At 43.4% G+C, this 27,209-nt stretch overlaps 1 protein-coding gene across 7 annotated transcripts in view; it reads left to right on the top strand.

Moving 5' to 3' along the window:
• CADPS (calcium dependent secretion activator) overlaps positions 1–27,209 on the top strand; it is a 434,676-nt gene that overhangs the window by 205,356 nt on the left and 202,111 nt on the right. For all 7 annotated transcript variants that reach the window (XM_040407750.1, XM_040407754.1, XM_040407751.1 and 4 more), the window contains exons 7-9: positions 4,594–4,705; positions 5,497–5,636; positions 10,018–10,084. In XM_040407750.1, coding sequence (XP_040263684.1) covers positions 4,594–4,705; positions 5,497–5,636; positions 10,018–10,084 — 319 coding nt within the window. The remainder of the gene's footprint in view (positions 1–4,593; positions 4,706–5,496; positions 5,637–10,017; positions 10,085–27,209) is intronic.

Consider the following 27,209-nt stretch of genomic DNA (forward strand, 5'->3'; position numbering starts at 1 on the left):
AAGTTTAGAAGCAAATCTTGAAATTTTTCAGAAATTTTCAAAAACCCAATTTTTAGGGACCAGTTCAGGTCTGAAGTCACTTTGCGAGGCTTACATAATAGAAACCACCCAAAAATGACCCCATTCTATAATCTACACCCCTCAAGGTATTCAAAACTGATTTTACAAACTTTGTTAACCCTTTAGGTGTTCCACAAGAATTAATGGAAAATAGAGATACAATTTCAAAATTTCACTTTTTTGGCAGATTTTCCATTTTAATAATTTTTTTCCAGTTACAAAGCAAGGGTTAATAGCCAAACCGAACTCAATATTTATGGCCCTGATTCTGTAGTTTACAGAAACACCCCATATGTGGTCGTAAACCGCTGTTCGGGCACACGGCAGGGCGCAGAAGGAAAGGAATGCCATATGGTTTTTGGAAGGCAGGTTTTGCTGGACTGTTTTTTTGACACCATGTCCCATTTGAAGCCCCCCTGATGCACCCCTAGAGTAGAAACTCCATAAAAGTGACCCCATCTAAGAAAGTACACCCCTCAAGGTATTCAAAACAGATTTTATAAACGTCGTTAACCCTTTAGGTGTTCCACAAGAGTTATTGGCAAATGGAGAAGAAATTTCTGAATTTAAATTTTTGGGCAAATTTTCCATTTTAATCCATTTTTCCCAGTAACAAAGCAAGGGTTAACAGCCAAACAAAACTCAATATTTATGGCCCTGATTCTGTAGTTTACAGAAACACCCCATATGTGGTCGTAAACCGCTGTACGGGCACACGGCAGGGTGCAGAAGGAAAGGAATGCCATACGGTTTTTGGAAGGCAGATTTTGCTGGACTGTTTTTTTTGACACCATGTCCCATTTGAAGCCCCCTGATGCACCCCTAGAGTAGAAACTCCAAAAAATTTACCCCATTTTAGAAACTACGGGATAGGGTGGCAATTTTGTTGGTACTAGTTTAGGGTACATATGATTTTTGGTTGCTCTATATTACACTTTTTGTGAGGCAAGGTAACAAGAAATAGCTGTTTTGGCACCGTTTTTATTTTTTGTTATTTACAAAATTCATCTGACAGGTTAGATCATGTGATAATTTTATAGACCAGGTTGTCACGGATGCGGCTATGCCTAATATGTATACATTTTTTTATGTAAGTTTTACACAATGATTTCTTTTTTTAAACAAAAAAAATCATGTTTTAGTGTTTCCATAATCTGAGAGACATAATTTTTTCAGTTTTTGGGCGATTACCTTGGGTAGGGTATGATTTTTGCGGGATGAGATGACGGTTTTATTGGCACTATTTGGGGTGCGTGTGACTTTTTGATCGCTTGCTATTACACTTTTTGTGATGTAAGATGACAAAAAATAGTTTATTTAGCAGTTTTTATTTAAATTTTTTTACGGTGTTCATCTGAGGGGTTAGGTCATGTAATATTTTTATAGAGCCTGTTGATACGAATGCGGCGATACCAAATATGTATACTTTTTTTTTATTTATGTAAGTTTTACACAATAACAGCTTTTTTAAAACAAAAAAAATGATGTTTTAGTGTCTCCATATTCTGAGCCAATAGATTGTCTCAGGTAGGGGCTCATTTTTTGCGGGATGAGGTGACGGTTAGATTGGTACTATTTTGGTGGGCAAACGCCTTTTTGATCGCTTGCTGTTGTACTTTTTGTGATTTAAGGTGACAAAAAAATTGTTTATTTAGCACAGTTTTTATTTTTTATTTTTTACGGTGTTCATCTGAGGGGTTAGGTCATGTGATATGTTTATAGAGCCGGTCGATACGGACGCGGCGATGCCTAATATGTATACTTTTTTTTACTTTATTTGGGGAAAATGACGTTTTTGGTTATTTTTACTTGAAACTTAAATTTTTTGGGGGGGAAAACTTTATTTTTTCAACTTTTTTTTTCACTTTATTTTTTGTCCCACTTTAGGACTTGAACTTTGGGGGGTATATTCCTTTACAATGCATTCCAATACTTCTGTATTGGAATGCATTGGCTGTATGAGTAATACAGTGTGTATTACTCATACAGCTTCCGGCCTGTGAGATCCAGGGGGGTGCATCTCACAGGCTCGTCACTGGAAGGCAGCCTTCCATGCCATCGGGTCCCCCCTACAGCCCCATGGGGACCCGATGGCACCACCGCCGCCGCAACTTAGAAAAGCCGCAAACCGCAGGTCTGAATTGACCTGCGGTTTGCGGAGATCGCCGACACGGGGGGGACACGGGACTCCCCCGTGCATTTAGCCGAGGTGCCTGCTCAATGATTTGAGCAGGCACCTTGTTCCGATCACCGCCCGCCGGGCGGCGGTTATCGGAACGACACATGACGTACCGGTACGTCATGGGTCCTTAAGGACTCGGGAACCATGCCGTACCGATACGTCATGGGTCCCTAAGGGGTTAAAGGGCACCTGTCCACAATGTCAACCCTAATAAACCAGACACACAGCTGGTAGGGTTGGTCGTGCTGATTAAAATGATATCTGTCTTGAGAAAATCTATTGTGGCTTTCCCAAGAAAAAAAGGCTTTTATTCTTTCTGCAAATCAGGGCTTCAGTGCATCAAGGGGCCTACACCGGTGCACCTCAGCTTTCCTCTGCTAGCCACGTTCACTGAAGCTTTCGTCTGCACAAAGAATAAAGTGTTTTGTTTTTTTCTGGAAGTCTACAACTGATTTTCAAAAGACAGGTATAATTTTATTCAGCAAGATCAACCCTAACAGGCAGTGCGATTGGATTAATAGGCTTAAAGGGGTATTCCGGTGTTACACGTTACCCTCTATCAACAGAATAGGGGACAACTATTAGATCGGTGGGGTCCTTTCATGGAAACCGTATAGAGTTGCTGATGGGATGGCAAAGGGAGCCACTTCTTCTGTCTAACGCTTTGGCTACACAGCAAATCGGCTGCACGTTTGCCAGAACCCCAGAATTGCAAAAAATCCTATACTGCTGGATTTTTTGCTATTCGGGAGTCAAGGTTGTGGCAAACACGAGAGTCGCGCTGCAACCCCAATCATTTCTATGGTTGCCCTGCTACACTGCAATACTTGGGTGCTCGACACATGTTGCGCCCAAAATTGCTGTGTAGCTGAACCCTAACTGCTTAGGCTACTTTCACACTCGCGTTTTTGGCGGATCCGTCATGGATCTGCAAAAAACGGATCCGTTACAATAATACAACCGCATGCATCCGTCCTGAACGGATCCATTTGTAATATCTGTAACAAAGCCAAGACAGATCCATCTTGAACACCACTGAAAGTCAATGGGAGACGGATCCGTTTTCTATTGTGCCAGATTGTGTCACAGAAAACGGATCCGTCCCCATTGACTTACATTGTGTGCCAGGATGGATCCGTTTGGCTCAGTTTCATCAAGCGGACAGCAAAACGCTGCAGTCAGCGTTTTGGTGTCCACCTCCAGAGCGGAATAGAGACTGAACGGAGCCAAACTGATGCATTCTGAGCGGATCCTTTTCCATTCAGAATGCATTAGGGCATAACTGATCCGTTTTGGACCGCGTGTGAGAGCCCTGAATGGATCTCACAAAAGGAAAGCCAAAACACGAGTGTGAAAGTAGCCTTAGGTGCCACATTTGCTATTAACTGTGGCATCTAAGAGATTAAATAGTGATGATCAGAGCTCAATTTACTGTTGGAATTAGATCTAATGGCTGTCAGCTACATATTACAGCTGATACCTGCTGCTATTTGCGCAGGCGCAGCTCCTGCTCCCGTATCCTCAACATGCCGTACCTCTATGTTGCTTGAGGATCTCCCACCAGCACTGTAAATGTAGGCTACTGGGAAGTATACCCTCTATACATGCCATTCAACACTTTATGCTTATGGATGCCTTCATGCAGTTTTGTATTGAAGAGTAACAGTTTAAAAAAAAAAAAAAAGGTAAAATTATGCTTGTGGCAAAAGTCAGACCCAACCAGAGTCTGCAACATAGAATGTTTTCTCATGACATCCATGGGCAGGAACACCAAAGGGGGAACTGCTCTTAGTGGGTCTCCAACTGGGTCATACTGGGGTTTCTAAGCAGAGTTTTCCCTCTATGACATTTATATGCCTTATTAGGACACATGCGCAGGTATTGATTGCACAACCCCTATGAGATATCTTCCAGAGGTTTCCAGATCACCCTAACCCTGCATAGTATATGGGTCTGGATGGCAACACCTTCAGGTACAGCCCATTGCTCCCCATCTATGTACATTTGGCCCACCATCACAAACAGAAAACTGTGATCACACCACAGAACTTTTTTTCTGGAACATAAATAGACTTTTTTTTAGACCTAAAAATGTCTTTGTATTGAATGGGTTAAATGAAACAAGTTGTATTACTGCTGATCTGCAACATCTTGCACCTACAAGATCTTAGCACCGAACCACCATTGCAGACATCTGTTTCACATTAACTAGAGAGACAATTAACACATTTCTTGTCACAGAGTTGTAGCACATTTTTGTGCTACATTGTCATTTCAGATTTAACCCGTTCCTTGACCTCCTTATCACAATTACATTGTGACTCATATTTATTTGCCTTTTTTTCTTCCAGTTGGGGCACACAAGGGGATTTCAGTACCACCCACGCTCTACCTGCCGTCAAGGTCAAGCTCTTCACCGAAAGCACCGGAGTTCTTGCTCTGGAAGATAAAGAACTTGGACGGGTAAGATCTGGTAGGACACCTGTTGATGCCAGTGTGACATTTCTCACCATCTACGCACAGGCAGCATTTGGACAAAAAAATTATGTCTGGTATATAGAGTCAAAACATATGCTAGTCACAGCAGAAGAAGACCAAGAGGTTGATATTGTCATATGGTCGCCCTAGTTGTATTTTATTGAAATTGTTTTGGAAAGTTCATCATCATCATTCTTGAACTTACAGTAGCTTCAGTGGACAGTGAAGTGGTCAACACCTGTCCACTACTCAGGCAAATGGACATCATAGAGGGCAGGGACGGACTGGGAATTTAAAGTGGCCTTGGAAAAAAACTTAAAAGTGGCCTCATGTTACAGGTGGGTCCAAATTGACAGAAGGCGGAGCAAAACAAGTAGGCGTGGACAACAGAAGTAGGCGGGACCAGCAATACCATAATGCAGAAAATACCGCCCCTAGCACCACAGTATAAAATTGTATCATCGGCCTGAGGACAGCAATACAGTTGAATTCAGGAGGGCCCCTGCAGCCGCTAGCCAGGTGCATAAGTGGCTGATGCTCCTGACCGACGGCCAGGAGGAGGGTTCGGACGGCCCCCTAGGCATCAGCTCACTGGGTAATTTGCCTGTGGGGTCTATGGCCAGTCCGCCCCTGATAGAGAGTGGGTCCTTGTTTGGAAACTTTCTCTATAGATAGATATAAATAATAATGTCAAAAATGCATAATACATTTTTGGTGCATTTTGCTTCCAAATTATTCTCCATTGTATTTTTCTTCTATACTTGTGTGTTTTAAAGGTTGTACTACACCCAACACCCAACAGTCCCAAACAGTCGGAGTGGCATAAAATGACAGTGTCAAAAAATTGCCCTGATCATGACTTGAAGATCAAATTAGCAGTCCGAATGGATAAACCACAGAACATGAAGCATTGTGGGTAAGTAGTAGCTAAATCACGACTGTGGGTTAAAATAAGAATAAATATGGCGCCGCTCTTGTCTATGGGCTGTTTATGGTATTGTAAGTCATGATTCATGAATGAAGAGGAGATACAATTTTATATATTGTATGGTCCATGCCTTAAAGGGAACCTGTGACCGGGAAATTCACTGATAAACTCAGCTGAATGTAATGATACCTTTCACTTAGTGATCCGATGCTTCATTCTGGAGAAAAATTACTTTTAATTCATATGGAAATGAGCTGTTAAGTGCATCAAGGGCGGGCCCAATACACTCTGTGCACCCTTTCTCCTCCTGCTTCTAATGCTGAGTACAGAACCTGGTATTCTGGACTTCATAGAAAAACATATGAAACATATTAAAGAATTTGTTCTGGGAGTACAATGTTGATGACCCTTTCTCAGGATAGGTCTTCAGTATCAGATAGGCGGGGGTCCGACTCCCATCAGCCCCACTCAGGGGCGTAACTACCATAGCGGCAGACCATGCGACTGCTATGGGGCCCAGGGCAAGAGGGGGCCCAGTCTTAGTTGGGATTATCTCCTCTTCTACTGGAGGTGAAAACCTGGTCAGGACTCTACCCTCTAAAGGAACAACTTTTAGCAAATGAAGCAATGGAAAAAATGGCCCAAGGGTCATTGAAAGGGGTTTAGGCAGAAGCCCTTCTGTCTGGTGTGGGGGCCTGATTTGATCCTTGCTATGGGGCCCTTACTTCTCTATATACGCCACTGGCCCCGCTTATCAGCTGTTTGAAGAGGCCGCAGCACTCAATGAGCACTTCAGTCTAATCACTGCAGTCCAAGCACAGCACCATACATTGTATACAGTCTGTGCTTGATGTTAGATCCCAGGTCCATTCACTTGAGGCCTCATGACCATATCTGTTTTGGGGTTTACAAAACACGGATTCGCACAACACGGATGACTCCGTATTGAGTACGTTTTTTGCTGACCCATAGACTTCAATGGGTTTATGGTCCGCATTTTGCGGCCAAGAATAGGACGTGTTCTATCTTTTTGCAGAATGGACACACGGGTGTGGACAGCACACGGATGCCGTCCGTGTGTGTTCCGTTTTTTTTTTTTTTGGAAATGAATGGTTCCGTGTGCAAGCCGCAAAAAACGTGGATCGTGTACGGATATAAAATATGGTCTCGTGCATGAGGCCTGAATGGCACTGAACTGCAAAAACTCCATGTGGGGGGTGAACATTACATCACTAGCCTAGGAAGAGGTGGAAACGGTTCACCAGAGAACAGCTGATCGGTGGGGGTGCCGGGAGTCGGACTCCCGCCAATAAGATATTGATGTCCTATCCTGAGGATAGCTCATCAAGATTTTACTCCTGGAAGACCCTTATATTATTATTTTTACTAATCGCTCATCCAGTAATCTAGAAACTCTGATAACCTTCACATAACAGCAAAACAATGTAGGATTTCACAAAGAACGAGCAGAAGCAAGTAGTAAATTCCCTTCATTATATACTTATATAAGTGTCAGATAATGCAGAATATGTGCTAATCACCACTTGTCAAGTCCCATTGAAGCCATATTAAAGGAAGTTTGCTCTACATTCATTGGGTTCAGCTACAATCAGGTGGCAAGCTTCTGCAATTTTATGTTCTGAGACCCCAGTTTAATCCCATGTCATGTCCCTCCTGAGAAAGCATTACCAGTATAAAGTCCCAGAAGGTTCCTATTATCATCATTCCCTGCAGACAAGTCCTCCCCGAGACCAGTGATCTGAGGTCCATGCTCCATTAGTGATTGGAAGTGAAATTCTCCCATTCTATAGGCATAACCTTAGGAGGCCTGACCGCAGTGTATCCGAGCAGATGAGACTTCGCCTCATGTGTCCTTAACATGAAATCAATGAAAAATGCAGAACACAATGTGATATAGAAAGAGCACGGAGCAAACTCATCAGCCATGTCCTGAACGCATCTGGAAACATAAATCTATAGATTACATGGGCGATTGAGCAATTTCAAAGAAATTTCCCATTTATAGTCTAATAAAAAAAAAATAATAATAATTGTTATTAATAAAAAATTCTAAAAATTAGTCATTGTCTCCATTCACAGAACTTGAAGTATAGTCATAAATAGTGATGAGCGGGAGGTGCCATATTCAATTTGGCGATATTTTGCGAATATTCGGTGGAATATTTGTCTTACTTTCGTTGAAATCGAATATTCGTCATTATTCTATTTATCGCGAATAATATGCGATTTAATTATTCACGTATTGCATTGTTGTTGTTTTTTTAACTGTATAAGGCAACCTTGCTATTAGTTGGCTATGGCTATTGGCTAATGTGTGTATTTTATTTCCATATGAAAACATGATTCCTTCCTGCTTAAGTTGATCGTGGCCCAATGACTCATTAACCCACAAGAAAGAAGCAGAGAGCAATCATGTTTTTAGATGTTAAAAAAATGACGAATATTCGATATAGCGAATATATAGCACTATATTCGAAATGTTCGCGAATTAGCGAAGTTGCGATATTCACGATTAATATTCACTATTCGAATATTCGCACTCAACACTAGTCATAAAGACTATAGAAAACGAACTTAATGTAATGCCCTCTAGAAGGGGGGATGGACATCTTGCTTCACATGTTCATGCATGACATGGATAGACTATTGTTTTCAATGAGAATTGCTTCATTTCCCCTGTGGTGGCGCTGCAGGGAAATTGAACACTTACTGCCAGATTCCCTCACTGATCACATCTGATCACTGAAGGTTCTAACAGCAGGGCATTGTGTGATCAGCTTATCACCCGGGGTCCTTCGATCAAAAAAGAGATTGGGGCAGATTTGCAAATACTACTTCTAAGGGTCCATTCACACATCCGTGTGTGTTTTGCGGAAAACACGGACACTGGCAATGTGCGATCCAGCATTATAACAGAATATGCCTAATCTTGTCTGCAGTTGCGGACAAGAATAGGACATGTTCTATTTTTTTCGGGAATGGGTCCGCATTTCTGGATCCGGGCAGCACATTGTGCGGCCCCCATAGAAATTAATGGGTCCGCAATTCCGTTCCGCAAAATGCGTAACAGAATTGCGGACTTGTGAATGGATCCTTAGAGTAGATATGGCTGGCGGCAGTTGAAGGATGGAATTGAGCATGGACGACCGCCTCAGGTGGACGTGCACATTACTATATGAATTAAACACCAGGAGGCGCCATTATAATTCAGTAAATAGAATATTTCCCAACTGGAGCATTATTTTAATGGAAAGTAAATTACAAAAGTAAGTAGATAACATTTAACCCTTTAACACATAATTCTGTACATGTACGGCATTATGGGGAGGGAAGTGTATAATACAGCAGGCACCTGGCCACAATGACCTGGATCATTGATCGCACCGGAACCGGTCATCTAACCCCTCCTAAGCCGCGTTCAACGACATTCGTGGCATCTGTTAGGTTAGGCCTCTGCCTTCCGAATGGAGTCCCCACTATGAAATTATGGGGCTCTGATCGATTACCATGACAGCATGGAGGCTTCAGAAGCCTTCCAGTCCTGCCATGGTAACCTCCCTGCTAATCTGTGCATGAGAAATAGCTCAGCAGGTAGAGAGGCAAAATCCCATTAACCATAATAGCTCTCTAATATCGTGAATAGGACAAGGGATCAAAAGATCCCAGGTTCTAGCCCCCTAAGGGTACTAAAAGTAAGGCCTGTGTTACAGATTATCTGTCAAACCAGAGCAATAGTTGATGTGTAAAACAAAAGATCTGTGTGTGTAAACAACCATCTGGCCAGTGATTGGTCAGAAAATCTGTCAGATAATATGTATTGTGTAATACAGGCCTTATTGTAAAAAAAAGTATGTATATATTAAAAGTTCAAACCCACCTTTCCCAATTTAATAAAAAGATTAAACTTAACAGGTGTCACCAAATCCGAAAATTTCTGAGCTATTAAAATATTAACAGTGTTTGTACTTCAAATTACCAGAGCCTCTAAGATAACTATTAAAAACACTGGCGATATTGTGATCCTTCTGACTCCCTATTTGTCTGAAGCGGGTTTTTGGGATGCGTACCATTATTACTTATTTTCTACATCCTTAAGGGTGATGTATGAGATTGAAAAAAAGAGTGTGCTATTTTTCTAGAAACAGCATCACTCACGTCTGATATTTACACGAATGCATATGGTTCAGCTGCAATACAAGACACCGCCCAGGGGCAAAAGTGGCGCTATATCTGAGAAAAACAAAATCAGCCCCTTAGATGGCTGCATTTTTTTTTTTCCACAAAATTACTGTACCCTTCACCGTCCTGTGAATATTTTCTAATTTGCTTTCTCCAAATTGTTCCCCAGGTATTTATGGGCGATTGGTAAAAATGTGTGGAAGAGATGGAAAAAACGCTTTTTTGTCTTGGTCCAGGTAATTTTTCACATATTGTACATTTTATTGGGGTCAACTGTCTTAGTTGCCCATAGCAACCAATCAGATTCCGCCTTTCATTTTCCAAAGGAGCTGTAAAAAATGAAAGGTGGAATCTGATTGGTTGCTATGGGCAACTAAGCCAGTTCTATTTTACACCAGTTTGATAACTGATCTGAAAATATTTTGCCATTTACATGCTGTTAGGAAGCGATCCAGTAAGGTTATAACGAAGTGTATAGCAACGTGCAATGTCTCCATGATAACAGTCTACAAACAAATCTTGTACAATATCATCCCGGAGTCATACTCTCTTCTATCTGCATCCTACTTCTTGCTAACCTGGTGGATGTACATTATCTGGAAAGGCAAATAAAAGAAAAGTATGACTGAAAGATCTACAGAGTTTGATTGTTGTCTGTTACCATGGAGATGCATGTCTTTTTGGAGATGTCTACTGAATCTGTATGCAGAAAAGAGTAAGAGATTTTTAATAAAGACTTTGTCAAAAGTTGCTTATAAAAAACTGTTACCAGGTCTATGCTTGCCGGCCAAGTCACAGAAAAAATAAATAAATATGAAAACTTACAGTTACATGCAGTAAGTGGAAAATGTAAGATGGAACGTGAGACATCAAACAATATCAGACCAATATCAGACCTCTATATTATTTTAAACACCAGACTCGACCCGCTATATACACCTTTGGGGGGATTTTTTTTTATTAGTATTGTTATACTGTCCTCATACACGTTAGCACGGTGTGTAATCTGACATGTAGCTAAACCTTCTCTGTCTTGATAAGAAGAGAAAACTGTACTGCTTTAACTTTCTCTTTATTGATAGTAGATTGACAGGAAAGGTGAAACTACAGAATAAAACAGTAGTATTTCAGAACATAAATATCCATGGTACATGGCATAAGACACAGAATAATCTGCTATAAACGCAGTACATGAGGTAATGCAATGACAATGCTATCAAATGCAACAACATAATAAACTGCAGTATAATGACACATAGATAGTGCTCTTACCGACTATGCTTAAAAACAGGCTGAATAGCAGATGATGGGGCAGGAAAACCAGTGAGAGTGTGTGGCTCCAGAGACATAAGATGGTGGCTGCTTGCTATACCAGCACAAGACTAGAAAGAACCAAGAACTACCCACAATGCCCTGGGAACTCCCATAATGCATAGGAAAAACAGGCTGGATGCCTGAACTCATCAATAGATGGTGCTGTTACCATACAATATAATGCAAATGAATTACAACACAGTTAAATGCAATGTCAAGCTGATAAACACACAGAAAAACAACTGGATCTGCATCTGGGGACAGAACAATTGTATTGTACTCATTTTGAGCTAAAAAAAAAACACTTTTTCAATTGGTCTTTATTAAAAATGTTGATCCACTGTCTTTGTGCAGCCTTGAGTTTCTCTGGTAGAAGGATCTGACTTTTCACACTGTTTCGTCAGGAAGCTCAGCTGACAGCTCCTTATCTCTGACCTCCTAAACACTCATTATAGATCAATACTTATCTTCCTGATAAGAACGTTGTGTTTATAACCTTGTAATTTAGTGATAAGGGTTATTAGATGACCCGCTCAAAGTGAAAATAAAAAGTACGATTTACGCGGCTAGAAAAACAGTTAAAGGGGGTTGTCTGGGTTGAACCCGGACATATCCCCTTCTTCACCCATGCAGCCCCTCTGAGATGAGCAGCCCTCCGTTGCTCTGCGCTGTATTGCGCAGAGCAAGGGCTTTTTTGTTTACAAACTTACAGTGCTAGGCGGAGGCTTCTGCCCAGCAGTGTTCCCGGTGACGTCAACGGCACCAATGGGCAGGCTTTAGAGCTGCCCTAGCCTGTTTTAGCCTCCACCTAGCAGAGACCCGGTATGTCACTGGCTCTGCTGGAAAAGCCTTTGCCCTGCCTAGAATCGCCCAAGAAATGTTCTGATGCTCATCTCAGAGGGGCTGACTGAGTGAAGAAGGGGACATGTCCGGGTTCAGCTCCGAACCCAGACAACCCCTTTAACTCTATGTGACAGAATGGCTGAATATTTTTAATAAAGACCAAAAAAATGATTTTTAGCCCAAAATGAGTAAAATGTAATCATAAAATAAAATTGCCCCTAGAGGTGTTCATAGCCTTTAAGTTAATGCAAACCTCAAGCTCAGACCACTAAATAAATTCAGACCCCTAAAGTACCGGTAATTAAAATCCTAGAGCCCTAAATTAATCCATGACCCAGACCCAAAATTAATTTAGTCAACAGACCAGACTCCCCGATCAGACCCCCAGACCAGACAAAAAATAGACAATTACTTATTTCTCCTCACTCCCAGCTTCTGTTGTTTTGAGAAACCTGTTACCTAAGCACTGTGGTCTGGACCCTGAATCACCTTATGTGGGAGGGTGACCTGTGGGCCCCTACTGGTTTGGTTTCATCTGCGGCAATTGCAGCGAGACAGGGGCCTCTAGGTGTAATGGTAACGCCCCCGTTGCTCCTAGAGGCTCATTTGCATATATTAAAACATCCTTTTTCTTAGTAATGCGGGCACATATGAACATGGGACCAACACAGATGTCTTCAGCTGCCAAGTGCACATGGAACAGGTCAGCCGGTGTCAGGCTACATTCACACGGCCGTATGAATGGGCCCACATCCGTTCTGCAATTTTGCGGAATGGTGCGGACCCATTCATTTCAATGGGGCCACAAAAGTTGTGGACAGCACACAGTGTGCTGTCCGCATCCGTAGTTCCCTTTTGCGGCCCCGCAAGAAACACAGAGCATGTGTCTGCAATCGCGTACAAGAATAGGCATTTTCTATATAGCACTGGTCATGTGCGTTCCGCAAAATATGGCACGGTTCTGTGAATACACGGCCATGTGCGGACCGCAAAACACGGCACAGTTGTGTGAATGTACCCTCATAGGTAAAAATCTGCTGACAGATCCCTTTTAAAAGGGTTGTTTATGTAGGTTTTCTTCCAGTAACAGCTCCACATCTGTCCCGGGTTGTGTCTGGTATTGACGTCCAATGGCTCTGGGCGGGCTGCAATACCACACACAGCCCGTAGACAGGTGTGGCACTGTTTTTGGAAGAAAGTAGTATATTTTTTTTCTAATCCTGTACTCCTTTACAGGGTTAAACAAAATCTGAGATGTCTATGAAGCTATCTACAGGGACACACAATATAGTGCCACCGCTGCCTAGTACTTGTCCTATTCTTTAATTCAAGGTCACTGTGAAAATTCCTGTGACTTTCATGTGACTTTCAGTGTCAGTTCTGTGGCAGTGTAGAAGAAGTTATGAGTATTATCTGCAGTCTGGTGGATTTGGACGGTGGCGTCAATAAATCAGGCCGGAAACGTCACGTTTCCCCTTTTTTTCAGTGACCTCGCTATAATAAATCACTCAGCCTGTCACACAATCTCATTTGAGGTCTCCATATGACAGGCACAGCCCTGAGCCGCTTGTCCCTGCTGCTCTCGCATTTCAAGCCTAAAAGTATTTGCTGTTATTATGGCGGGAGGGGGGGCGGCATTGAAGCACCTGAGTTCTGACCATGACTCTTGACCAGGCAGCTGTCTGCCGCAGTGTAATATCCGTACACGGCGTGAATAGGAGCGTGTGTCCGGAGGACGGCCCCTAGCATTCTCCTTTCTCTCTCCATCCTTATCTCCGGGCCTTTGAGTTCACTTCACTCATCAAATCCAGAAAAAAAAGATTAAAACGAATGAATTGTAACAGGAAATGTTTTCACAGTGTTGCTGCAGATAGGGCATTGCTGAGTTTGTCATAGTAGGGTTGAGTTTGCCAGTGGATATTTTCCATTAGCGATGAGCGAAGCGAGGTTCGGACCCTTCATCCGTAGTTGCGTCATTCAAAACTTCGGATTAATGCTGTACAGAGATCCGTCTCCATACAGTATTAAAATGTATGGGCTCAGATGAGCCGAAGTTAGTTATTCGCAAAGTCGCTCGTGACTTTGTTGAATAACTTCGGTAGTTGATTTTTAAAGTGGAAAACCAGTTTAAAACTTTAACTTCGATGTACCAGTTCGGTTTCAGGTTTTAAACTGGTTTTCCACTTTAAAAATCAACTACCGAAGTTATTCAACAAAGTCACGAGCGACTTTGCGAATAACTAACTCCAGCTCATCTGAGCCCATACATTTTAATACTGTACGGAGACGGATCTCCATACAGTATAAATCTGAAGTTTTAAACGACGCGACTTCAGACGTAGCATCCGAAGCTCGCTTTGCTCATCACCATTAGCCATCTACCTTCTTCTTAATCTCCTAAGCCCCATTATCCTGAGAGGGTCCACATTGCTGATTTAAAGGGGTTGGTCTATCTCAGACACTGATGGCATATCACTAGTATATGCCATCAATGTCAGGTAGGTGCAGGTCCCATCCCGCTCCTATCTCCAGAGTCTCCCTAAACTGAACAGAAAGCAGTCGCGCATGTGTGGCCACCCTCCCTTCACTGCTATGGGAAATGCAAAACTAGAAGAGCATAAGTCCGGCTATTTTCAGTAGTCCCATAGCAATGAATGGAGCGGTGGCAACACTTGTGCGGTGCGCCTTCCGATCACTGTTATGGGATTTCCAAAAAACAGCCAAGCACACTCAGAATTCTCACAGCGATGAATGGAGAGCACGCTGCGCATGTGCACTGTGTTCTCCTTCACTCTAAGGGTCCCTCTCTGGAAATAGGAGCGGATTCCAGAGGTGGGGCCATCAGATATTAAGATGGGCCAACCTTTATAACACCTGTTCCCTTTCACGGATTTTTCCTGCTCAGTGGCTCTCCGGTCGCCCATCGGTGTTGTAAAGGGAAAACTAGAGGGGACACAGACGGATCCGTCCTGACTTACATTGAAAGTCAATGGGGAACTGATCCGTTTTCAATTGCACCATATTGTGTCAGTGAAAACGGATCAGTCCCCATTGACTTACATTGTAAGTCAGGACGGATCCGTTTGGCTCCGCATCGTCAGGCGGACACCAAAACGCTGCAAGCAGCATTTTGGTGTCCGCCTCAAAAGCGGAACGGAGACCAAACGCAGCCAAACTGATGCCTTCTGAACGGATCCGTTTTGGGCCGCTTGTGAGAGCCCTGAAACGGATCTCACAAGCGGACCCCGAAACGCCAGTGTGAAAGTAGCCTTAGCTCTCCTCCAGAAGGAAGAAAGCTGTCTCTTTGGTGCCTCCTATAGGTAGCTCCCCTAAAAGTCGATGTCCGACTCATTAAAGAGCCTTGAAACATGACTAGGGATTTCAGCAAAATGTCAAGGCTCCTCAATGGGTCAGTCCTTGACCATTAGATAGCAGCAGAGATATAGCGTTCTTCCTTCCGGATGAGAACTAATCTGCATACTTTTTCCCCAGGGACCATTGTCTATATGATTTTCTACACTTGCTAGATCTTTACAAGGAGAACCAAAACCACAGGTGTGACCACAACTAGGGCTGCAGCTATCGGTTATTTTAGTAATCAAGTATTCTATCGATTAATCGAGTACTCTAATAAGAAAAAAATTATTAAAAGAACATTTTCCTTTATAAAAACTCATCAGCCTCCCATGTCTTCAGTCCTCTGTGCCATCATGTCCCCCAGTGCCATCAGCCCCTCCATGCCATCATGTCCCCAGTGCCATCAGCCCCTTCATGCCATGTCCCCCGTGCCATCATCCCCTCCATGCCAGCATGTCCCCCAGTGCCATCAGCCCCTCCATGCCATCATGTCCCCAGTGCCATCAGCCCCTTCATGCCATGTCCCCCAGTGCCATCAGCCCCTTCATGCCATGTCCCCCAGTGCCATCAGCCCCTTCATGCCATCATGTCCCCAGTGCCATCAGCCCCTTCATGCCATGTCCCCCAGTGCCATCATCCCCTCCATGCCAGCATGTCCCCCAGTGCCATCAGCCCCTCCATGCCATCATGTCCCCCGTGCCATCACCCCCTACATGCCAGCATGTCCCCCAGTGCCATCAGCTCCTCCCCCCCCCCCTGTAATACTTACTTTTCCTGGCAGGGTGCACAGGTGGCCGATATGTAGTCCGCAGGAGAAGGACCGCAGCGTCTTCTTCTTCCTCCCAACATGCACTGGGACCTGACGTCACACAGCATCAGGCAGCGCACGCTGACGATGAGTGCACGCCAGGTCCAGGACAGTGCAGCGCGGTACCGACGGGAGACCACGGAGCGGTGAGTGATAGGCTTCACTCACGCTCCATGGTCACATGATCAAAACGAATCTTAGATGCAGGAAAACTGCGTTGAGGATATTTTTGTGTCGATTACATCGAGTAATCGCTGCAGCCGTGACTACAACCCATGAGATATGACTTGGCAGGGTGCAGTGATTCACAGAAGCTTCATACACTGATTTCCCTATTGAATTAAACACGATCAAAGATTATGGACGGTGAAGGAACATAGCAGGATGGCAGCTATCTTTACAGCATGACCACACGGTCAGGTTTCTGCATGCAGTTTTGGAAGCCAAAACCAGGAGTGAATTCAAAACAGAGGTGAAGTTGCATCTGTCCTGTATACTTTATTTCCTTTTATGATCGGCTCCAGATTTTGGCTTGCAAAACTGCGTGCAGAAATCTGACCGTGTGGCCGTACCCTTAGGAGTTGTCTGGTGGGTTCTGCTTTATGTCCCCGCCCGTGTCAGCAAGGAACCCAGAGAACAAAAAATGCTACCTTTCTTTTTTTCTTGCTATTTTTTGGTAAATCAATTTTAAAAAGTGAGTTGGTGAATGCACTACCATATATGAGTTCAGGGCTTATTCACATGTCTATACCAGTGGCGATGTTCCCTGGATATAATTTCTTTAAAAAACTGGATTAGACCCTTTTAATGGAAAGTAGGAAAAAGATCTCCTGCTTCTCTCCAAATTTTTGTCCAAAAATAAAGGTTGGCAATATGATACAAGAAACAACCATGAAGACAAGCTCTTAGGCTTACATGTTGCACTTATCGGTTTGACCAGCAGATGGCAGAAATAACTCACAGGTTGCAACTCTAAACATGACTGTGATACTGTAATCAGTGCTACATTTGAAAACGGTATCTTATAATGATCAGCTAATTATCTGTTATCTATTTATCTGATATATCTCAGTCTGTCTACTATCTATCTATCTATCTATCTATCTATCTATCTAATAAATATATCTACAGTATATATCTCATAAATGTATTTATCTATTATCTATCTATCTATCTATCTATCTATCTATGTAATATATGTCTATCTATCTACAGTTGCAAGAAAAAGTATGTGAACCCTTTTGAATGATATGGATTTCTGCACAAATTGGTCATAAAATGTGATCTGATCTTCATCTAAGTCACAACAATAGACAATCACAGTCTGCTTAAACTAATAACACACAAATAATTAAATGTTACCATGTTTTTATTGAACACACCATGTAAACATTCACAGTGCAGGTGGAAAAAGTATGTGAACCCCTAGACTAATGACATCTACAAGAGCTAATTGGAGTGAGGTGTCAGCCAACTGGAGTCCAATCAATGAGATGAGATTGGAGGTGTTGGTTACAGCTGCCCTGCCCTATAAAAAACACACACCAGTTCTGGGTTTGCTTTTCACAAGAAGCATTGCCTGATGTGAATGATGCCTCGCACAAAAGAGCTCTCAGAAGACCTACGATGAAGAATTGTTGACTTGCATAAAGCTGTAAAGGGTTATAAAAGTATCTCCAAAAGCCTTGCTGTTCATCAGTCCACAGTAAGACAAATTGTCTATAAATGGATAAAGTTCAGCACTGCTGCTAATCTCCCTAGGAGTGGCCGTCCTGTAAAGATGACTGCAAGAGCACAGCGCAGACTGCTCAATGAGGTGAAGAAGAATCCTAGAGTGTCAGCTAAAGACTTACAAAAGTCTCTGGCCTATGCTAACATCCCTGTTAGCGAATCTACGATACGTAAAACACTAAACAAGAATGGATTTCATAGGAGGATACCACAGAGGAAGCCGCTGTTGTCCAAAAAAAAACATTGCTGCACATTTACAGTTTGCACAAGAGCCTGGATGTTCCACAGCAGTACTGGCAAAATATTCTGTGGACAGATGAAGCCAAAGTTGAGTTGTTTGGAAGAAACACACAAAACTATGTGTGGAGAAAAAGAGGCACAGCACGCCAACATCAAAACCTCATCCCAACTGTGAAGTATGGTGGTGGGGGCCTCATGGTTTGGGGCTGCTTAGATGCGTCAGGGCCTGGACGGATTGCTATCATCAAAGGAAAAATGAATTCCCAAGTTTATCAAGACATTTTGCAGGAGAACTTAAGACCATCTGTCCACCAGCTGAAGCTCAACAGAAGATGGGTGTTGCAACAGGACAACAACCCAAAGCATAGAAGTAAATCAACAACAGAAAGGCTTAAACAGAACAAAATACGCCTTCTGGAGTGGCCCAGTCAGAGTCCTGACCTCAACCCGATTGAGATGCTGTGGCATGACCTTAAGAAAGCGATTCACACCAGACATCCCAAGAATATTGCTGAACAGTTCTGTAAAGAGGAATGGTCAAGAATTACTCCTGACCATTGTGCACGTCTGATCTGCAACTAGAGGAAACTTTTGGTTGAAGTTATTGCTGCCAAAGGAGGTTCAACCAGTTATTAAATCCAAGGGTTCACATACTTTTTCCACCTGCACTGTGAATGTTTACATGGTGTGTTCAATAAAAACATGGTAACATTTAATTCTTTGTGTGTTATTAGTTTAAGCAGACTGTGATTGTCTATTGTTGTGACTTAGATGAAGATCAGATCACATTTTATGACCAATTTGTGCAGAAATCCATATCATTCCAAAGGGTTCACATACTTTTTCTTGCAACAGAGGTAGCAGTCACACCTTGGCAATGGGCCCACGCCAAGACTGCAGTATTATACATAAAGAATGACAGCTGGGGCGCACTGTTACAGATTTTGTAAGGAGCTATATGTTTTGCCTTATTTTTTTAGCTTAAAGGGTTTCTCCAAGAATTTAATGTTGGATGCCCACTGACCTCATATTGATGGCCTATGTGGGGATCCAACACTCGATCACTGGTTTGAAGAGGCCACGTGTTCATCAGTCACATTGCCTAGGCGTAGCTTGGTCCCATTAAAGTTAATGGGGCTGAGCTGCAATACCAAACACAACCACTATCCAATGGACGGTGCTGTGCTTGGTAAGCTACGAGAAGCCCACCATGCTCACTGGATATGTCTCCTCAAACAGCTGATCAGCAGGGGTCTCAGGTGTTGGACCCCCCACGATCACATATTTATGGCCTATCCATGACGATAGGCCATCAATATGAAAATATCGGAAAACCTCTTTAGTTTTGCAGAACATCACACTGCCGTCGTCGGTTTGTCTTCTTCCCATGGTGCATCCTGGTACCATCTCTTCTCCAGGTTGTCCATTTGATGCAAAAATAAAATGGGATTCATGAGACCAGGCCGCTTTCTTCCATTGTAGTCACTTTCCGTAGTGGACAGAGGCAAACATGGCTGTTCTGACCAGTCTGAGGTTCCTCAGCCTCATACGTGGCGGTCTTTTCTATCATAGCCGGCGATTTTTGCTACGGTAGCCCTTAGGGTTGTCCCGATACCGATACTAGTATCGGTATCGGGACCGATTCCGAGTTTTCTCGGCGGTACTCAGCCGCCGATACCCCGCCCCGATACATAAATAGAATACTATGGGCGTAACTATGGGCGGGGCCCGGTGCAGTCACTGTACTCTTACACCGGGCCCCGCCGCTCACCGAAGTATTTATAAACGTGAATCCTTATCCTGTTGTTAAGTTGAACTAACGCTGCCCTCTCCCATGTCCCCCCTGTATCCCCACAGCACTTACTTAAGCTTCCATAGCAGGCAGAGCAGACGGCAGCAGTAACGTCACTCACTGACGTAGAGCGCCTGCTCCGCCCACTTTATGAGTGAAGCAGGCGGAGCAGGCGCGCGACGTCGGTGAGTGACGTTACTGGTGCCGTCCGCTCTGCCTGCTATGGAAGCTTAAGTAAGTGCTGTGGAGATACAGGGGGATACAGGGGAACATGGGAGAGGGCAGCGTTAGTTCAACTTAACAACAGGATAAGGATTCACGTTTATAAATACTTCGGTGAGCGGCGGGGCCCGGTGTATTGGGGGACACTGTTTTGAGGGGGATCTGTGGATGACATATAGCAGTGTCATCCACAGATCCTCCCCATAACAGTTCCATCCACAGATCCCCTATAACAGCACCATCCACAGATCCCCCACCAAATAACAATGCCATCCTCAGATCCCCCCACCCCATAACAATGCCATCCACAGATATCCCACCCCATAGCAGTACCATCCACAGATCCCCATAACAGTGCCATCCACAGATCCCCCATAACAGTGCCATCCACAGATCCCCCATAACAGTGCCATCCACAGATCCCCATAACAGTGCCATCCACAGATCCCCCATAACAGTGCCATCCACAGATCCCCCATAACAGTGCCATCCACAGATCCCCATAACAGTGCCATCCACAGATCCCCCATAACAGCGCCATCCACAGATCCCCATAACAGTGCCATCCACAGATCCCCCATAACAGTGCCATCCACAGATCCCCCATAACAGTGCCATCCACAGATCCCCCATAACAGTGCCATCCACAGATCCCCCATAACAGTGCCATCCACAGATCCCCCATAACAGTGCCATCCACAGATCCCCATAACAGTGCCATCCACAGATCCCCCATAACAGTGCCATCCGCAGGTCCCCCATAACAGTGCCATCCACAGATCCCCCACATGACAGTGCGTCATCCACAGATCCACAGATCCCCCAAAACGGTCACATGACATTTTAAAAAAGTATCGGTATTCGGTATCGGTGACTACTTGAAAAAAAGTATCGGTACTTGTACTCGGTCCTAAAAAAGTGGTATCGGGACAACCCTAGTAGCCCTTCTGTGCGATCGGACCAGACATGCTAGCCTTGAGTCTGTCGCTGGTTCAGTGGTTGTCCTTCATGCAACCACTTTTGATAGGTAATAGCTAGTGTTGATCGCGAATATTCTAATCGCAAATTTTTATCATGAATTTTGGCACTTCGAGAATTCGCGAATATCTAGAATATAGTGCTATATCTTCGTAATCGCGAATATTCTAGATTTTTTTTCATCAGTACCCATGATCCCTCACTGCTTCTTGCTTGTGGGCCAATGAGAAGGCTGCAATATCTTTGACTTTAGGAGTAGTGTTGATTGCAAATTTTCATATCGCGAATTTTTATCGTGAGTTTTCCGATTGCTGGTTTTCGCAATTAAGAAAATAATGACTAGAGATCACAAATTCTCGAATTCGCGAATATATGACGGATATTTGCCCAAATATTTGCGAAATATTGCAAATTCGAATATTGCCCCTGCCGCTCATCATTGGTAATAGCTAGTGTTGAGTGAATCGAACTCCATGAAGTGGAATTTGATCCGAATTTCAGAGAAAATTAGATTTGCCTCAAAGCCGAATTTCCTTGTGCTTTGTGGTAATTAATAAATTTGACCTGAAATGGTGTAAAAAAAAAAAAAATAATGAAAAAAATAATGAAAAAAATCATACTTACCTCCTCCATTTCAGCGCGAAGAGCCAGACGCCGCCATCTTGACGAAATCCCGTGCTCGGTGACGTATGACGTCATCACGCTGGCTGACGTGGTGACGTCATCACGGGCCGCGTTAGATGTCATGCTAGATCTTCAATTGAGATGGTGGCACCCGGCTCTGGATGGGGTTAAGTATTTTTTTTTTCATAATTTTTTAAATTTACACCTGATTATTGCTGTCAGATGCCGCGATCATGTATGAACACGACATCTGAGGGGTACAATGACAGGGGCGGCACAATCGCCGATCGCTGTCATTGCACTCGCTACTTACAAAGAAATGCACATCGTGACAAAGTCATTCTTTATGAAGCAAATTGTTTTGCAAAATTCGGCAAAGCAGGCGAATGGAATTTTCCAATACTTCGCTCATCTCTAGTAATAGCTACTCTATACCAGGAACACCCCAATTTGGCCCCTGTTATAGTCAGATGCTTGTGCTTGCCTATGCACGGGTATATTCTCCCATAGGACTCGTACTTTCTTCCCAGAATTCCAGAGGAGCATTTCCCAGCCTATAGGACTCCTCACGCAATTTAAGGCGCTCTGGAGATATTGCATTCCCCAAATTGACACATTATTAATCCTTTACCATGTCTTAACACTAGAGGGCGCCATCTACTTAATGGACCCAATGGTTTGTAAAATGAGCACGTTTTACATATCATGCAGAAACGCGCGCTGCCGTTAATTATCAGATGCTGGCGCTGTCCTGTCTTCCGGAATCCATTATGTCTAACATAATATCCTTCATCCCTCTCGAGATCCGAATTTGCATTTCATTTCGCCCCCCAAAAAAAAAAACATAAGACACATCGGCACATAAGTATTTTAAACAAATGTCCAAAATCCTAAGGTTTATTCCAGGGGTCAAAAAAACGTCCAAACAAATAAAATGATGTAAGGAAGGCGAGACGTGACACAACCTTAACAAAGTCATTTGAAATAATTTGACAGTAAATTTCCCTGTAAGTTCCTGGCCCGCGGCTCGGAGAATCCTTTGCTTTCTAACAGTCTCCTTCCAGATTTTGAAAATGCTAAATTCAAGCTGCGTTTTGATGGAGCCTGGCTGCTTCCTGGAGGCCATTCTAGAGCCTGACACAGACCCTGCAGCCAACGGGGCTGCCGTCATCTCCCTGACATTGAATGTATCGTGTCAGGAAAATGGTAACGCACAGGAGTGAAAGCTGCCATTTACAGCACCGATGACAGCCTCGGCAGGGATCAGTCGGCTTTGCCTTCATATGACTGGCACCTACTAGTCAAACTGGCATTGTTTGTGACAAGGTTGTCACTCCTGAGCTTGTCTCATGTGAATGATGAGTCTTCAGCGCTTCTTGGATTTAGATGTGAATATTACTGGTAATAATAAATGTTACTACTAATAATAATGCTACTTGTATCAATAACTAATAATAAACTGCAATAAACCAGGTGCCATAGAATGAAGACATTGTAACGGCTGTGAGAGGATAGCAGTCCTCAGGGTCCGCCATGAATAGAAAGGCACAGAGAGAACCTGAGGTCGGGGGTCAGGTCACCCTTATCATCAGACTGAAAGACTGGGGAGAAGAAGTCAAGTAAGACTAGCTAGATAGATAGATAGATAGATAGATAGATAGATAGATAGATAGATAGATAATAGATAGATAGATAGATAGATAGATGATAGATAGATAGATAGATAGATAGATAGATAATAGATAGATAGATAGATAATAAATAATAGATAGATAGATAGATGATAGATATGAGATAGATAGATAGATAGATAGATAGATAGATAGATAGATAATAAATTGATAGATAGATATGAGGCAGATGGATCAATGGATAGATAGATATGAGATAGTGTAGATAGATAGATCAATAGATAGAAAGATAGATACCATAGATCAGGCATCCTCAACCTGCGGCCCTCCAGCTGTTGCAAAACTACAACTCCCAGCATGCCCGAACAGCCTACAGGTATCAGCCTACAGCAGGGCATTGTGGGAGTTGTAGTTATACAACAGCTGGAGGGCCGCAGTTTGAGGATGCCTGACTTAGATAGATAGATAGATATGAGATAGATAGATAGATAGATAGATAGATAGATAGATAGATAGATAGAACAAAAACAAATTAAAGCAGCACAGCAGAAAAATAGTAAATGGTGTGGCTGCGGCTATGGAGACAATCCCGTATCCAAAAGTTTCATAAAGAAGAAAATTCCACGGCACTCCCGGAGTTGTGATTAAAAATAGTGTTCTTTATTCTCCAGCGCCACGTTTCAGTTCTCTCACTGAACATCACTGCTTGAGAAAAGTCCCAGTGAGAGAACTGAAACGTGGCGCTGGTGAATAAAGAACACTATTTTTAATCACAACTCCGGGAGTGCCGTGGAATTTTCTTCTAGATAGATAGATATTAGAAAGATATAAGTATAATTCATAGGGCCCCGTAGCAAAATGAGATGGGGCCCCCACCACCTAGTGTAAGAAAATTCAATCAGCAGCATAAGTATCATTAATTAAAGCTGTGTGTCGTAGCATCCTACGTCAGAAAACGCAGATTATAGCAAAAAGCCACCATATTGTTATGCCCCATAATAAGTGCCAATGGCTATAGTTATGCCCATGGATAGATGATAGATAGATAGATAGATAGATAGATAGATAGATAAAACATATATATATATATATATATATATATATATATATATATATATACACTGCTCAAAAAAATAAAGGGAACACTTAAACAACACAATGTAACTCCAAGTCAATCACACTTCTGTGAAATCAAACTGTCCACTTAGGAAGCAACACTAAGTGACAATCAATTTCCCATGCTGTTGTGCAAATGGGATAGACAACAGGTGGAAATTATAGGCAATTAGCAAGACACCCCCAATAAAGGAGTGGTTCTGCAGGTGGTGACCTGACCACTTCTCAGTTCCTATGCTTCCTGGCTGATGTTTTGGTCACTTTTGAATGCTGGCGGTGCTTTCACTCTAGTGGTAGCATGAGACGGAGTCTACAACCCACACAAGTGGCTCAGGTAGTGCAGCTTATCCAGGATGGCACATCAATGCGAGCTGTGGCAAGAAGGTTTGCTGTGTCTGTCAGCGTAGTGTCCAGAGCATGGAGGCGCTACCAGGAGACAGGCCAGTACATCAGGAGACGTGGAGGAGGCCGTAGGAGGGCAACAACCCAGCAGCAGGACCACTACCTCCGCCTTTGTGCAAGGAGGAACAGGAGGAGCACTGCCAGAGCCCTGCAAAATGACCTCCAGCAGGCCACAAATGTGCATGTGTCTGCTCAAACGGTCAGAAACAGACTCCATGAGGGTGATATGAGGGCCCGACGTCCACAGGTGGGGGTTGTGCTTACAGCCCAACACCGTGCAGGACGTTTGGCATTTGCCAGAGAACACCAAAATTGGCAAATTCGCCACTGGCGCCCTGTGCTCTTCACAGATGAAAGCAGGTTCACACTGAGCACATGTGACAGACGTGACAGAGTCTGGAGATGCCATGGAGAACGTTCTGCTGCCTGCAACATCCTCCAGCATGACCGGTTTGGCATTGGGTCAGTAATGTTGTGGGGTGGCATTTCTTTGGAGGGCCGCACAGCCCTCCATGTGCTCGCCAGAGGTAGCCTGACTGCCATTAGGTACCGAGATGAGATCCTCAGACCCCTTGTGAGACCATATCCTGGTGCGGTTGGCCCTGGGTTCCTCCTAATGCAAGACAATGCTAGACCTCATGTGGCTGGAGTGTGTCAGCAGTTCCTGCAAGACGAAGGCATTGATGCTATGGACTGGCCCGCCCGTTCCCCAGACCTGAATCCAATTGAGCACATCTGGGACATCATGTCTCGCTCTATCCACCAACGTCACGTTGCACCACAGACTGTGCAGGAGTTGGCAGATGCTTTAGTCCAGGTCTGGGAGGAGATCCCTCAGGAGACCGTCCGCCACCTCATCAGGAACATGCACAGGCATTGTAGGGAGGTCATACAGGCACGTGGAGGCCACACACACTACTGAGCCTCATTTTGACTTGTTTTAAGGACATTACATCAAAGTTGGATCAGCCTGTAGTGTGTTTTTCCACTTAAATTTTGAGTGTGACTCCAAATCCAGACCTCCATGGGTTAAAAAATTTGATTTCCATTTTTTTATTTTGTGTGATTTTGTTGTCAGCAGTGTATATATATATATATATATATATATATATATATATGCAAAAAAGTCCACAGCACTCCTCTGTAGATGGTGAGAAAAAGTGTATTTATTTACACATCTCACAGCTCACGTCGCTGTGAGATATGTGTGAATAAATACACTTTTTTTCACCCTCTACAGAGGAGTGCCGTGGACATATTTGTATATATACGTATCCAGGATCAAGGGTTGAACGCTGGCACCCGGATTGCTATATACAAGGGGCGCTGCCCTGTTTCGCGAATGTATATATATATATTGGAGAAATAGATTAGATGGATAGATTCTAAACACATATAGGCTCTTTGTAGTCAGTCAGGGATTACTATAATTAAAACTGCGGGTATTTAAACATGAAACCCCTCCCATACCAGACAAGCCACGCCCACCCAACATCACCTGGTAGGAGCGAGATGAATGATCTTTGAGCGCTCCTAATCCCCACCGATGGAGTGGAGGACCTTGAGGCGAGACAATTCCCCCATTGAACCAGGGATCAAAAAGGCAGATATTTGTTGACGGCTTTAAGTAATTATACTGTAATAAGGGACCCGTAAGGACAGACCTGTGGTGTAGTTTAACATGCACATCCTTAACTGACTACGAAGGGTGTTTGGCTGGACTCCAGCTGCAGGAATAAGCAGCAAGATTGGAATGTCCAGCATTCTATGGGATAGACTGAGAAGTTACCATGTGTCATTGAGCAGATACTGCAGCCAGTCGGGTTTTATTATGATACCCAGTAGATGCTGGAGCCTAGTATCATTGGTACATATTGTGTAGCCCTGGGTTCTGGGGGAATTAGGCAGTTTGGTAGAGCGGGTTTATTTTAGCTCTATACCTGAATCCCACATCTGTACCATTGATAAATATATATTAGTGAGTGTTTAACATATCCTTTCCTATTTTAATTTCTGGTACAAGTGGATCTTGGTCTCATCTGTCCATAGGATGTTGTTCCGGAACTGTGAAGGCTTTTTTAGATGTCATTTGGCAAACTCTAATCTGGCCTTCCTGTTTTTGAGGCTCACCAATGGTTTACATCTTGTGGTGAACCCTCTGTATTCACTCTGGTGAAGTCTTCTCTTGATTGTTGACTTTGACACACATACACTTACCTCCAGGAGAGTGTTCTTGTTTTCTTCACCAGGAAAATAATTCTTCGGTCATCCACCACAGTTGTTTTCCGTGGTCTTCCGGGTCT

This window comes from Bufo bufo, chromosome 9, assembly GCF_905171765.1.
Source record: "Bufo bufo chromosome 9, aBufBuf1.1, whole genome shotgun sequence".
Classification (NCBI taxonomy): Eukaryota; Metazoa; Chordata; class Amphibia; order Anura; family Bufonidae; genus Bufo; species Bufo bufo.